At 51.6% G+C, this 13,625-nt stretch overlaps 1 protein-coding gene across 3 annotated transcripts in view; it reads left to right on the top strand.

The window, feature by feature from the left end:
• Window positions 1-6,574: 6,574 nt before the first annotated feature.
• The window catches only part of adcy3a (adenylate cyclase 3a), a 330,506-nt gene continuing 323,455 nt past the window's right edge, over window positions 6,575-13,625 (top strand). For 2 of the 3 annotated variants that reach the window (XM_085978752.1, XM_085978736.1), the window contains exon 1: window positions 6,575-7,945. In XM_085978752.1, the coding sequence (XP_085834878.1) occupies window positions 7,283-7,945 (663 nt within the window). In that variant the 5' untranslated portion in view covers window positions 6,575-7,282. The remainder of the gene's footprint in view (window positions 7,946-13,625) is intronic. The other variant, XM_085978744.1, reaches the window with a different exon arrangement.

The raw sequence follows: 13,625 nt of genomic DNA, 5'->3' as shown, positions 1-13,625 counted from the left end.
AATTCTCTGCCAACGGAAGTGGTGGAAGCGGAGACACTCGATGTTTTCAAGGGAAGACTGGATAGGCACTTGAGGGAAATAAACTTGCAGGGCTACGGGGATAGAGCGGGGGAATGGGACTGACTGGATTGCTCTACAGAGAGCCGGCACGGACTCGATGGCCCCCTTCTGTACTGTTATGACTCTATGACTCTCTCCTTCCCACTCTCTCCCACAGTCTCTCTCTCCTTGTCTTTCATTCCCTCTCTCTCTTCCCCCCTCTCTCTCCCTCTCCTTCCCTCTCCCTCTCCCCTCCCCTTCCCTTTCTCTCCTACGCTCTCTCTTCCCCTCCTTCACTCTCTCTCTCCCTCTGTCCTTACATCTCTCCCTCTCTCTTCTTCCCCTCTATCCTTCCCTCTCTCTCTCGCTCTCCTTCCCACTCTCTCCCCTCAGTCTCTCTCTCCTTGTCTCTCAATTCAATTCAATTCAATTCAAATCGCTTTATTGGCATGACAAGGTACATCTTATGTTGCTAAAGCATCGGAAAACATTCGTGTTTGTTCACAAAAATACAGATCTATCCATACAGTGTATAAACAGATATATCCCTGAGTGTATAAATATACATTCATATAATTTATATATACTCTTATCTTATATTTAGTGGTTGTCCCTCTGTTTATGGCAAGCTGTAACATAGTGTGCCGCCAGTGTTACGCAATTTCTCTCTTCCCCTAGTAGGTATGGAAGTTTTTGGTCGTCATTCAAATTTCTGAATTCCGGGCATATTTTTGTGAATTTTGGGTAGAAATTCTCCCTTATGCCCTGATATTTTCTACAAGCTGTGAGGAAGTGCATCTCTGTCTCCACCACTCCCTGACTGCAGTGAGAGCATATCCTGTCCTCTCTTGGTAGCCGGGTCTGCCTGTGTCTACCTTTTTCGATCGCCAGGTTATGTTCACTAAGTCTGTACATTGTCAAAGTTTTTCTCAGTTTGCTATCCTTTACCATGTTCAGGTAATCAGCCATGTTGTATTGTCTGTTTAGGGCCAAGTAGCAATTGAGTTTGCTTTGGGTTTTTGTTGTTTCTGCCCAATATGTCAGATATTTTTCCTTTTGCTTAGCGACGATTGTGTTGGGTCGAATTCTTTGTGTTACGCTGTCACTGTCCTGGGGCTGGTTATTGTTAGTAGTGTTAGTAGTTACTTCACTGAGTCCCAGGACTAGTTGACTGAGGGTATTCTTCTTTATGGTCCTCTCTTGGCATTTGAGGGCTTCGTAATGATAGCATTGGGGGTTGCTCATTTCTAGGTGTTTCCAAAATTTGGTGGCTCTTTTTTGGATAGTGATTATTAATGGATATTGGCCTAGTTCTGCCCTGCATGCATTGTTTACGGTTTTCCTTTGAGTCCGGAGTATACTTTTACAGAATTCTGCATGTAGGATCTCAATTGGGTGTTTGTCCCATTTTGCAAATTCTTGTTGTGTTAGCGGTCCCCCCACCTCACTGCCATAGAGTGCAATTGGTTCAATTACTGATTTGAAAATTTTGAGCCAAATGCTAATTGGGATTTCTATTTGGATTGATTTTTTAATGGCATAGAAAGCCCTTCTTGCTTTCTCTTTCAGTTCATTCACAGCCAGTTTGAAATTTCCCGTAGAACTGATTTTTAAGCCCAAGTATGTGTAGTTAGTGGTTTGTTCAATTTTGGTTGTTCCTAGTGTGAAATTTATTTTGGGTCCCTGATGTCTGGATCTTTGCTGGAACACAAGGACTTTGGTTTTTTGGGGATTTATTGTCAGGGCCCAAGTCTGGCAGTACGACTCCAGCAGATCCAGGTTCTGCTGTAGACCCTCCTTAGTTGGTGACAGCAGAACCAGGTCGCCTGCATAGAGGAGGAATTTAACCTTGGATTCATATAGGGTGAGGCCGGGTGCTGTAGATTGTTCAAGTAGTTTTGCCAATTCATTTATGTAAATATTAAAGAGTGTCGGTGAGATTGGCGAGCCCTGCGTCACCCCCCGCCCCTGTGGGAAGTATTTTGTTTGTTTGTCTCCAATTTTAACTGCACATTTGTTGTTTGTATACATTGATTTAATTACATCACATGTTTTTCCCCCTACCCCGCTTTCGATAAATTTCAGGAATAAACCGTCATGCCAGATGGAGTCGAAAGCCTTCTGGAAATCTATAAAGCATGCGTAGATTTTGCTTTTGTTTTGATGAACGTGTTTGTCAATTAGGGTCTGTAGGGTGAAGATATGATCTGATGTTCTATAGTTTGGCAGGAATCCAATTTGGCTTTTACTCAAGACATTGTGCTCCTCAAGGAAGTTTATAAGTCTTTTGTTTATGATGCTACAGAATACCTTCCCCAGGTTACTGTTTACACAGATGCCTCGATAGTTATTTGGGTCGACTTTGTCCCCACTTTTGTATATGGGCATTATGAGTCCTTTGTTCCAGATATCAGGGAAGTGACCGACACTCAGAACCAAGTTGAAGAGTTTTAGGATAGCCAGTTTCATTTTATCGTCTGTGTGTTTAATCATCTCGCTTAGTATGCCGTCTGCCCCGCAAGCTTTTCCTGGTCGCAGGTCCTTGAGTTTTTCAAAACGTTCTTTTTCTGTTATTATGGAGTCTAGCGGGTTTTGGTTATCTTTTATGGCCATTTCTAGCTTTTCCAGTTTTTTGCATATTTGGTGTTGCTCTGGCCTTAGTGTGTTTTTCTGGTATAATTTTTCAAAGTGGTTTTCCCATGTGTCTCCATTTTGAATGGCCAATTCGTCGTGTTGTTTTTTGTGTAATGTATTCCAGTTGTCCCAGAAACAATTGGAATCAATGGATTCCTCAATGGAGCTGAGTGTATTCTTAATATATTGCTCTTTTTTGGTTCTGAGTGTCTTTCTGTATTGTGTTAGTGTCTGACAATAAGTAAGGTGTAATTCCTCGTTTTCTGGATGTCTGCGTTTTTGGTTTGATATTTTTCTAATTTTTTTCCTCATGTTATGGCAATCTGGGTCAAACCATTTTTCATAGTTTTTTGTTTTGGGTTTGTTCTTGCGAGCTTTCAAGTTTGACCTTGTTGCCAAATTATCAAAAATATTGTTTAGGTTATTCACTGCCCGGTTTACGCCTTCTTTATTGTGAATGTGTATATGTTATCCAGAAAGGTGTCCAAGAGAGCTTGAGTTGATTCATTGCTAATTGCTTTCTGGTATTTTTCCGTGTCGTTTTTGGCCCATCTGTACGATTTTTGTACAGTTTACTGGGTTGTGTTTCTGTGTTGTTTGTTTCTGTCTTTTTAAGATACATAATAATTTGACTGTGATCTGACAGTGTTGTTTGTGGTTTGACTGTGAATGCTCTGAAAGAGGATGGGTCCAAATCCGTAATCATATAGTCTACGGTGCTGCAGCCAAGAGGTGAGCAATAGGTCGATCTTCCTAGGAGGTCTCCTATGAACCTACCATTGACAATGTACAGACCCAGGCTTCGACAGAGCTGCAGGAGCTGTTTTCCGTTGGTATTTGTCTGCTTGTCGCAGTTATGCCTGTATGGAAGGGAAGGGATATCGAAGTGGTTATTCCCGAATATGTAATTGTTTCCCTGATTATTGGTGAAGTCTGGTTCTTCGCCAGTTCTTGAATTGAGGTCCCCACAGATCAACACGTTCCCCTGGGCCTGGTATTGGATAATTTCCCCTTCAATGTTGGAGAGGGTGTCCTCTTTAAAGTACGGGGATTCCATTGCGGGGATATAGAGTGCGCAAATGAAAACATCTTGGGTGTTAGAGATAATCTCCCTCTCAATTTTGAGCCACATGTGGTTTTCGCCCTTTTTTTTTAAATTTGATGTAATTCTTAAGCTCTGTTTTAAACCAAATCAGTATGCCTCCGGAGTCTCTGCCTTGGGTTACTCCTGGCAATTTATTGGAGGGGACCACTCATTCCCTCTCTCTCTTCCCCCCTCTCTCTCCCTCTCCTTCCCTTTCTCTCCTTCACTCTCTCTCCCTCTGTCCTTCCATCTCTCCCTCTCTCTCCTTCCCTCTCTCTCTCCCCCCGTCTCACTCAAATTCAAATTCAAATTCAAATTCAAATGCTTTATTGGCATGAAAGTTTACAGAGAACCATATTGCCAAAGCTTACATAGCAAAAAGGTACATTTTCAAACATTCTGTAGGCGTCAATCGATTTGACATTTGTTGGGTACATACAATATTACTTTTAAACAATATTAATTTTAAACAGTCTTTGTACTTCATTTGGTACGTTCAATATTAATTTTAAACAGTCTTAATTTTAAACAGTCCTCAGGTTGTGACATGTTGTTACATATTTGGCCCCAAGGTATGGTCTGTCTCCTTCTCCCAGGACTAATCTCAATTTTGACAGGTCATCCAATTCCTTGAAATCTGGGGTTGTTTGGCTTAGCTTGTTGAATAATATGTTTCTTGATGTGTTGAATTTTTCGCATTTTAGGAGGAAATGCATTTCTGTTTCAACCTCGCCGGCCAGACATTGATCGCATATTCTATTCTCTCTAGGCTGCCAGGATTTCTTGTATCTGCCTTTTTCAATTTCCAGTTGGTGGTCGCTTAGTCTGTACCTGGTGAGGGTCTGTCTCTGTTTTGTGTCTCTGATGGTCGTGAGGTAGTCTGCCAGTTTATATTCTCTTTTTAGGGCCCGGTAACATTCTAATCTGCTTTGGCTTTCGGTTATTTTGTTCCAATGTTCCAGGTAGGTTTCTTTGCATTGTTTAATGATTTGGTTCACTCGGATTGGTGTTTGGACGGCTGTGTTGGTCTGGGGCTGGTCAGGGTCCGGCTGAGTACTTAGTTTCAGTAGCAGCTGACTCAGGGGACTCTTTTCTGGGTTTAGCTCTTGGGTCTGAAAGGCTTTGAAATGAAGGGTGTCTGGGGAGCTAGATTTGAGGTGATTTAGGAAGTTTAGTGCTCGTTTTTGGATGTTTATTATCAGTGGGTATCTGCCTAGTTCGGCTCTGCATGCATTTGTTGGCATTTTTCTTTGGATGCGAAGGATGCTTTGGCAGAATTCTGCATGTAGGGCTTCTATTGTGTGTTTTTCCCATTTAGTGTAGCTTTGGTGATTTAGCGGGCCCCATACTTCACTACCGTACAGTGCAATGGGCAGGATTATGCTGTCAAATATTTTGAGCCAGATTTTGATTGGGATTTGGATGTTGTAGAATTTTCTTTTTATTGCATATAGGGCTCTTCGGGCTTTTTCTTTTAGTGCATTCACTGCTATGTTGAAGCTCCCTGATGCTGTAATAGTTAGACCAAGGTAGGTGTAGCTCATAGTGTGTCCTATAGTGGTATCACTGAGGGTAAACTGGTATTTGTTTTCCTGACATCTGGGCCTTTTTTGAAAAATCATGATGTTGGTTTTTTTTTAGATTTACTGTTAGAGCCCAATTTTGGCAGTATTTGTCGAGTAGGTCTAGTTGTTGCTGTAATCCCTGTTCTGTGGGAGACAGCAGAACCAGGTCGTCCGCATAGAACAGGGATTTCTCTCTCTCTCTCTCTCTCCTTCCCCCCTCTCTCTTCCCCCGTCTTTCTCTCTCTACTTCTGTCTCCCTCTCTCTCCTTCGCCTCCCTCTCTCTCCTTCTCCACTGTCTCCTTCCTTCTCTCTCCTTCCCTTTCTCTCCTTCCCTCCCTCCCTCTCTCTCATTCACTCTCTCTGTCCTTCCATCTCCCCCTCTCTCTCCTTCCCTCTTTCTCTCCCTCCCTCTCTCCTCTCTCTCTCTCTGTCTCTCCCCCTCTCTCTCTCTCTCCCTCTCTCCTTCACTCTCTCTGTCCTTCCATCGCCCCCTCTCTCTCTCCCCCTCCCTCTCTCCCTCCTCTCTCTCTCTGTCTCCCTCTCACTCTCTCCCCCCCTCCCTCTCTCTCTCCTCTCTCTCTCTGTCTCCCTCTCACTCTCTCCCCCCCTCCCTCTCTCTCTCTCTCTCTCTGGGGGAGGGACGCGGTCTGTCTCACGGCTCCGAGACTCGCTGCTGTTGTGCGGTCTCGGCCAGTCTGGGTCAGCCCCGGGATCCGGGAGCAGCGGGCCGGGAACCGGAGGGAATCAGCGGCGGGGCCGGGCCGGAGGCGGCAGCGGAGCGAGTGCGAGCCGGAGCCGGAGCCGGGGAGCGGGCTGAGCCCAGCCGGTTGTGTTCGGGGCCGGGGCCGCTTCCTGCCGCCGCCCAAAGCAGCAGCTGCTGGATCGACACCGACTGGACCGGCACCGACTCGACTGGCACCAACTAGACCGGCACCGACCGGCCCGGCACCGACTCTCCCGGCACCGACTCGACTGGCACCGACTAGACTGGCACCAACTAGACCGGCACCGACTAGACTGGCACCGACTGGCACCGACTAGACTGGCACCAACTAGACCGGCACCGACTAGACTGGCACCGACCGGCACCGACTAAACTGGCACCGACTAGACTGGCACCGACCGGCACCGACTAGACTGGCACCGACCGGCACCGACTAGACCGGCACCGACTAGACTGGCACCGACTCTCCCGGCACCGACTAGACTGGCACCGACCGGCACCGACTCTCCCGGCACCGACTAGACTGGCACCAACTAGACCGGCACCGACTAAACTGGCACCGACTAGACTGGCACCGACCGGCACCGACTAGACCGGCACCGACTCTCCCGGCACCGACTAGACTGGCACCAACTAGACCGGCACTGACTAGACTGGCACCGACCGGCACCGACTAAACTGGCACCGACTAGACTGGCACCGACCGGCACCGACTAGACCGGCACCGACTAGACCGGCACCGACTAGACTGGCACCAACTAGACCGGCACCGACCGGCACCGACTAGACTGGCACCGACCGGCACCGACTAGACCGGCACCGACTAGACCGGCACCGACTAGACTGGCACCAACTAGACCGGCACCGACCGGCACCAACTGGACTGGCACCAACCGGCACCGACTAAACTGGCACCGACTAGACTGGCACCGACTAGACTGGCACCGACTCTCCCGGCACCGACTGGCCCGGCACCGACTCTCCCGGCACCGACTGGACTGGCACCGACTCTCCCGGCACCGACTCTCCCGGCACCGACTCTCCCGGCACCGACTGGACTGGCACCGACTCTCCCGGCACCGACTGGACTGGCACCGACTCTCCCGGCACCGACTGGACTGGCACCGACTCCCGGCACCGACTGGACTGGCACCGACTCTCCCGGCACCGACTGGCCCGGCACCGACTCTCCCGGCACCGACTGGACTGGCACCGACTTACTCGGCACCAGCACGATGCCCAGGAACCGCGCCTTCTCGGAGCCGGAGTACTCGGCGGAATGCTCGGTCAGCCTGCCCTCTGACCCTGAGCAGGGGGTGGAGAGGAGCCGGGAGGTGACTGTCCGGAATTCCGGGTGCTGCCTCTGCCTCCCTCGCTTCATGAGACTTACCTTTGTCCCCGAGTCCCTGGAGAACCTGTACCAGACCTACTTCCGCCGACAGCGACATGAAACGCTCCTGGTGCTGGTGGTCTTTGCCGCGCTATTCGACTGTTACGTCATTGTCACATGTGCTGTGCTCTACTCCGCTGACAAGCTGGCCTCGCTGCTGGTGGCCGGAGTCGGACTGGCAGCACACCTCCTCCTCTTTGTCCTGTGTAGGTTTGGGCTCCTCCCGGACAGAATCTCCCAGAAGGTAGTCCCCTACACCCTCTGGGTCCTCATCGCTGCCCAGATCTTCTGCTACCTCGGCCTGAACTTCTCGCACTCCCATGAGGCCAGTGACACGGTGGGCTGGCAAGCATTCTTCACCTTCTCCTTCTTCATCACTCTCCCACTCCAGCTGACGCCCATTGTCCTCATCACCACCATCACCTGTGGCATTCACACTCTTGTCCTGGGGGTCACCATCGCCCAGCAACAGCAGGACCAGATCAACGGCACAGCGCTGGTGCAGCAGGTACAGTGCCAGGCGTTTCTGTGGGATCCCACAGGCGCAGTGGAGAACTTTGAGCCGAAGGAGAATGGGGTTTGTGAACATGTTACCCGGAGAGGGGATTGAAGCCACTATGTTCACCAGGGATATGGGCTGTAGGTGGGGTTGGGGATATGGGGAGAAGGTGGGTGGGTGGGGTTGGGGATATGGGGAGAAGGTGGGTGGGTGGGGTTGGGGATCGGGGAGAAGGTGGGTGGGTGGGGTTGGGGATCGGGGAGAAGGTGGGTAGGTGGGGTTGGGAATCGGGGAGAAGGTGGGTCGGTGGGGTTGGGGACATGGGGAGAAGGTGGGTAGGTGGGGTTGGGGATCGGGGAGAAGGTGGGTCGGTGGGGTTGGGGACATGGGGAGAAGGTGGGTAGGTGGGGTTGGGGATATGGGGAGAAGGTGGGTGGGTGGGGTTGGGGATATGGGGAGAAGGTGGGTGGGGTTGGGGATATGGGGAGAAGGTGGGTAGGTGGGGTTGGGGATCGGGGAGAAGGTGGGTAGGTGGGGTTGGGGACATGGGGAGAAGGTGGGTAGGTGGGGTTGGGGATCGGGGAGAAGGTGGGTAGGTGGGGTTGGGGATATGGGGAGAAGGTGGGTGGGTGGGGTTGGGGATATGGGGAGAAGGTGGGTGGGGTTGGGGATATGGGGAGAAGGTGGGTAGGTGGGGTTGGGGATCGGGAGAAGGTGGGTAGGTGGGGTTGGGGATCGGGGAGAAGGTGGGTAGGCGGGGTTGGGGGAAATGAGGAGAAGGTGGGTCGGTGGGGTTGGGGATTCGGGAGAAGGTGGTTCGGTGGGGTTGGGAGATATGGGGAGAAGGTGGGTCGGTGGGGTTGGGGATCGGGGAGAAGGTGAGTGGGTGGGGTTGGGAGATATGGGGAGAAGGTGGGAAGGTGGGGTTGGGGATATGGGGAGAAGGTGGGTAGGTGGGGTTGGGGGATATGGGGAGAAGGTGGGTAGGTGGGGTTGGGGGATATGGGGAGAAGGTGGGTAGGTGGGGTTGGGGGATATGGGGAGAAGGTGGGTAGGTGGGGTTGGGGGATATGGGGAGAAGGTGGGTAGGTGGGGTTGGGGGATATGGGGAGAAGGTGGGTAGGTGGGGTTGGGGGATATGGGGAGAAGGTGGGTAGGTGGGGTTGGGGGATATGGGGAGAAGGTGGGTAGGTGGGGTTGGGGGATATGGGGAGAAGGTGGGTAGGTGGGGTTGGGGGATATGGGGAGAAGGTGGGGTTGGGGATCGGGGAGAAGGTGGGTGGGTGGGGTTGGGGATATGGGGAGAAGGTGGGTAGGTGGGGTTGGGGGATATGGGGAGAAGGTGGGTAGGTGGGGTTGGGGATCGGGGAGAAGGTGGGTAGTTGGGGATTGGGGAGAAGGTGGTTGGGCGGGGTTTGGGGATATGAGGAGAAGGTGGGTCGGTGGGGTTGGGGATTGGGGAGTGGTGGGCGGGGTTGGGAAATATGGGGAGAAGGTGGGTGGGGTTGGGAGATATGGGGAGAAGGTGGGTACGTGGGGTTGGGGGATATGAGGAGTAGGTGGGGTTGGGGGATATGGGGGTAGGTGGGGTTGGGGGATATGGGGAGAAGGTGGGTAGGTGGGGTTGGGGATATGGGGAGAGGGTGGGTAGGTAGGGTTGGGGATATGGGGAGAGGGTGGGTAGGTGGGGTTGTGGGATATGGGGGGAAGGTGGGTAGGTGGGGTTGGGGATATGGGGAGAGGGTGGGTAGGTGGGGTTGGGGATATGGGGAGAGGGTGGGTAGGTGGGGTTGGGGATATGGGGAGAGGGTGGGTAGGTGGGGTTGTGGGATATGGGGGGAAGGTGGGTGGTTGGGGATATGGGGAGAAGGTGGGTAGGTGGGGTTGGGGATATGGGGAGAAGGTGGGTAGGTGGGGTTGGGGATATGGGGAGAGGGTGGGTAGGTGGGGTTGGGGGATATGGGGAGAGGGTGAGTAGGTGGGGTTGGGGGATATGGGGAGAGGGTGGGGTTGTGGGATATGGGGGGAAGGTGGGTGGTTGGGGATATGGGGAGAGGGTGGGTAGGTGGAGTTGGGGGATATGGGGAGAGGGTGGGTAGGTGGAGTTGGGGGATATGGGGAGAGGGTGGGTAGGTGGGGTTGGGGGATATGGGGAGAGGGTGGGTAGGTGGGGTTGGGCGATATGGGGAGAGGGTGGGTAGGTGGGGTTGGGGATATGGGGAGAGGGTGGGTAGGTGGGGTTGTGGGATATGGGGGGAAGGTGGGTGGTTGGGGATATGGGGAGAAGGTGGGTAGGTGGGGTTGGGGATATGGGGAGAAGGTGGGTAGGTGGGGTTGGGGATATGGGGAGAGGGTGGGTAGGTGGGGTTGGGGGATATGGGGAGAGGGTGAGTAGGTGGGGTTGGGGGATATGGGGAGAGGGTGGGGTTGTGGGATATGGGGGGAAGGTGGGTGGTTGGGGATATGGGGAGAGGGTGGGTAGGTGGAGTTGGGGGATATGGGGAGAGGGTGGGTAGGTGGAGTTGGGGGATATGGGGAGAGGGTGGGTAGGTGGGGTTGGGGGATATGGGGAGAGGGTGGGTAGGTGGGGTTGGGGGATATGGGGAGAGGGTGGGTAGGTGGGGTTGGGGATATGGGGAGAAGGTGGGTAGGTGGGGTTGGGGGATATGGGGGGAAGGTGGGTGGTTGGGGATATGGGAAGAGGGTGGGTAGGTGTGGTTGGGGGATATGGGGAGAGGGTGGGTAGGTGGGGTTGGGGATATGGGGAGAGGGTGGGTAGGTGTGGTTGGGGATATGGGGAGAGGGTGGGTAGGTGGGGTTGGGGATCTGTGAATGGACAGGACTGGTTGGGCCGGACGTTTGTTTCCTGTTTCTGAATATAATGTCTGATGATACTGGGAACCTCACCAGATCCTTAATTTGACTTCAGTTGATGTAAGGAGGGCATGTTCCTGTGTTAAAGGAGTTGCGTTGAGTTAAGAGCCCCATGTGTTTACTGAGGCAGCTTCACTCTGGGGTGATGTACAACTGCTGCAAGATAAAGCTTTACAAAGGGGACTAAATGGGCACCTCTCAGGCCTGATACTGTACTGAGCCAGTCAGGTTAGGAAAGGCCCAGGCTCCATCCCCGGCCCCGGCCTGTGCTGATCTCTGCCAGTGTGGGACTGAGCCCCACACAGAGCAGGAAAAGCCCAGGCTCCATCCCCGGCCTGTGCTGATCTCTCCCGGTGTGGGACTGAGCCCCACACAGAGCAGGAAAAGCCCAGGCTCCATCCCCGGCCTGTGCTGATCTCTCCCGGTGTGGGACTGAGCCCCACACAGAGCAGGAAAGGCCCAGGCTCCATCCCCAGTCCCGGCCTGTGCTGATCTCTCCCGGTGTGGGACTGAGCCCCACACAGAGCAGGAAAGGCCCAGGCTCCATCCCCGGCCTGTGCTGATCTCTCCCGGTGTGGGACTGAGCCCCACACAGAGCAGGAAAGGCCCAGGCTCCATCCCCAGTCCCGGCCTGTGCTGATCTCTCCCGGTGTGGGACTGAGCCCCACACAGAGCAGGAAAGGCCCAGGCTCCATCCCCAGCCTGTGCTGATCTCTCCCGGTGTGGGACTGAGCCCCACACAGAGCAGGAAAGGCCCAGGCTCCATCCCCGGCCTGTGCTGATCTCTCCCGGTGTGGGACTGAGCCCCACACAGAGCAGGAAAGGCCCAGGCTCCATCCCCGGCCTGTGCTGATCTCTCCCGGTGTGAGACTGAGCCCCACTGTTAAGTCTGTGTGTTATAATGAGAATTATTACACAGACCACAAGAGTAAACTTTAACAGGTCTTTACTAGTCGAAGGTCAGGGCGGAACTGCCCAATAAATCATTACACAGCACTTATATACCGGTGTGGTCACCACCGGTATTACAGTATACAGCAGCCAAGATAAAGTAGTGCAACCCTTAAAATAGTTCTCTTAAAGGTGGAACGGTTACATACACTACAATCCTCCCTTTTTAGCTTAACCGTATATATTCCCCATTAAACATAACATACTAACATATATACACAACTTCATGTAAAAACAGTTCACAGATTCAGTCTCTGAGGCGGCGCCTCCTGCGCCTCCTGACTCGGTCCGGATAACGCCTCGGTGGTGTAGTAGTTTTCGGTGATGTAGTAGGTTCTCATTGCTGGGGCGACTCATCTAATAGTCCTTCACTGGACTTAACAGCTTGAACTTTCGTAACTTCAGAACCAGCATTGCTGACTTCTAAAGGCTCGAGTACCTTGGGAAGTTTTTCTACTTCCAGACTGATTTGGCTCAGTTCGGAGGGACCACGTGCGTGACCTGGTAGGGGTGATAATGGTTCAGATGAGTCATCATCTTCTGCTTCTTCTCTATTGTCTTCTATTTCCTCCATCACTTCAGCTTTTGCCTCTGTCACCAATTCCCTGAGTGGCTTATTACTGCTGACACTGCTCACAAAAGGGTGCTCTTTCTTCTTAGCTTTCAACTGATCGATGAATTTGACATATTCCCTTTCTTGCTCAGCTTTGATTCGTTTGGCCTCATCGCGCAGACGGTTTGTGTGTTCCTGCTCCATTTTCTCAATCAGCTGCTTCTGCTGTCTTCCCAGATTCTCCAACTCCGTGTCAAAGAACTTTTTCTTTGCATTCATCTCTTGCTCAAAACGGCGAATCATTTGTTCTAATTGCTGTTGTAGTTTGAAATTGAGTTGAGTTCGAGCCCGGTGTTCCTCAGAAATGTGCATGTCTGTAGACTGGACAGACTCAGAATTCTCTGTCAAACTATGTTGTTGTTGTTCAGTGGAATTCTGTTCTGATACTTTGTTCTCTTCTGAAGCATTTATGGACTCCTTCGTTTTTCCATCATTAGTCTGCAAGTCCATTTTAGACTTGTCTTTTGCACATGGGCTGGTCTTACCATCATCAGTTCCAGAGTCTGAGCTGATTGTCTTCACCGAGTTCTCACTCTCTGCTTTGTCACTGTCACTGCTGCATATGCCCTCATCCAATATTCTGGACAATCGTGCAGGTTTGACATCTTTGTTTTTCCCGGAATCTACCGTTATTGCTTTTAGGGAGTGCCAGTCCATATTTATTTTTCTGATCCACTCCCGTCCCAGAAGTGGTGGACCTCCCTCAGGTAGTACATATATGTCCATTCCTTGGTGTTCTTTGCCCTTGTGTACCACCTTGACTTTTATCTTTCCGATGGGGTATACTCTTTGCCCCGTGTATGTCTTTAATACTATCTCCGTATCCCGTAGGGGAATATGTGTGAATAACCTTTTGTAATCTTGCTTATTCATGACCGTCAACGCCGATCCGGTGTCCAATTCCATCTTCACTTGGACTCCTGCTATCTGCAGTGTGGCCCAGATAGTTTGTCGGTCAGCTTCCTTACTCACATTGTGAATTCTCAGACTACCCAGTTCCTTGCTGTTGGAGTCTGAATCCGAATTCTGTTCATCCGAACTCTTCTCAGCCACCTTATGTACCTTTCTGCACTTTTCCTGCGGTGACTTTTTGTTGCTGGTCTTCTTTCCTGACCGGCATACTTTAGCTATGTGACCAAGCTTGCCACATTTTCTACATTCCTGGTTTTTAAACCAGCATTGGTTCAGATCGTGTGTTGTCTTTCCACAATGATAACATTTCGTTGTACCCAAAGCCATTTGATCTACGCT

Source organism: Somniosus microcephalus, chromosome 3 (assembly GCF_052327205.1).
Source record: "Somniosus microcephalus isolate GS21.2 chromosome 3, FLI_Smic_1.0, whole genome shotgun sequence".
In the NCBI taxonomy this organism is placed as follows: domain Eukaryota; kingdom Metazoa; phylum Chordata; class Chondrichthyes; order Squaliformes; family Somniosidae; genus Somniosus; species Somniosus microcephalus.
Note: the sequence above shows the minus strand (reverse complement) of the source record. Positions and strands in the feature narration are given on the sequence as shown.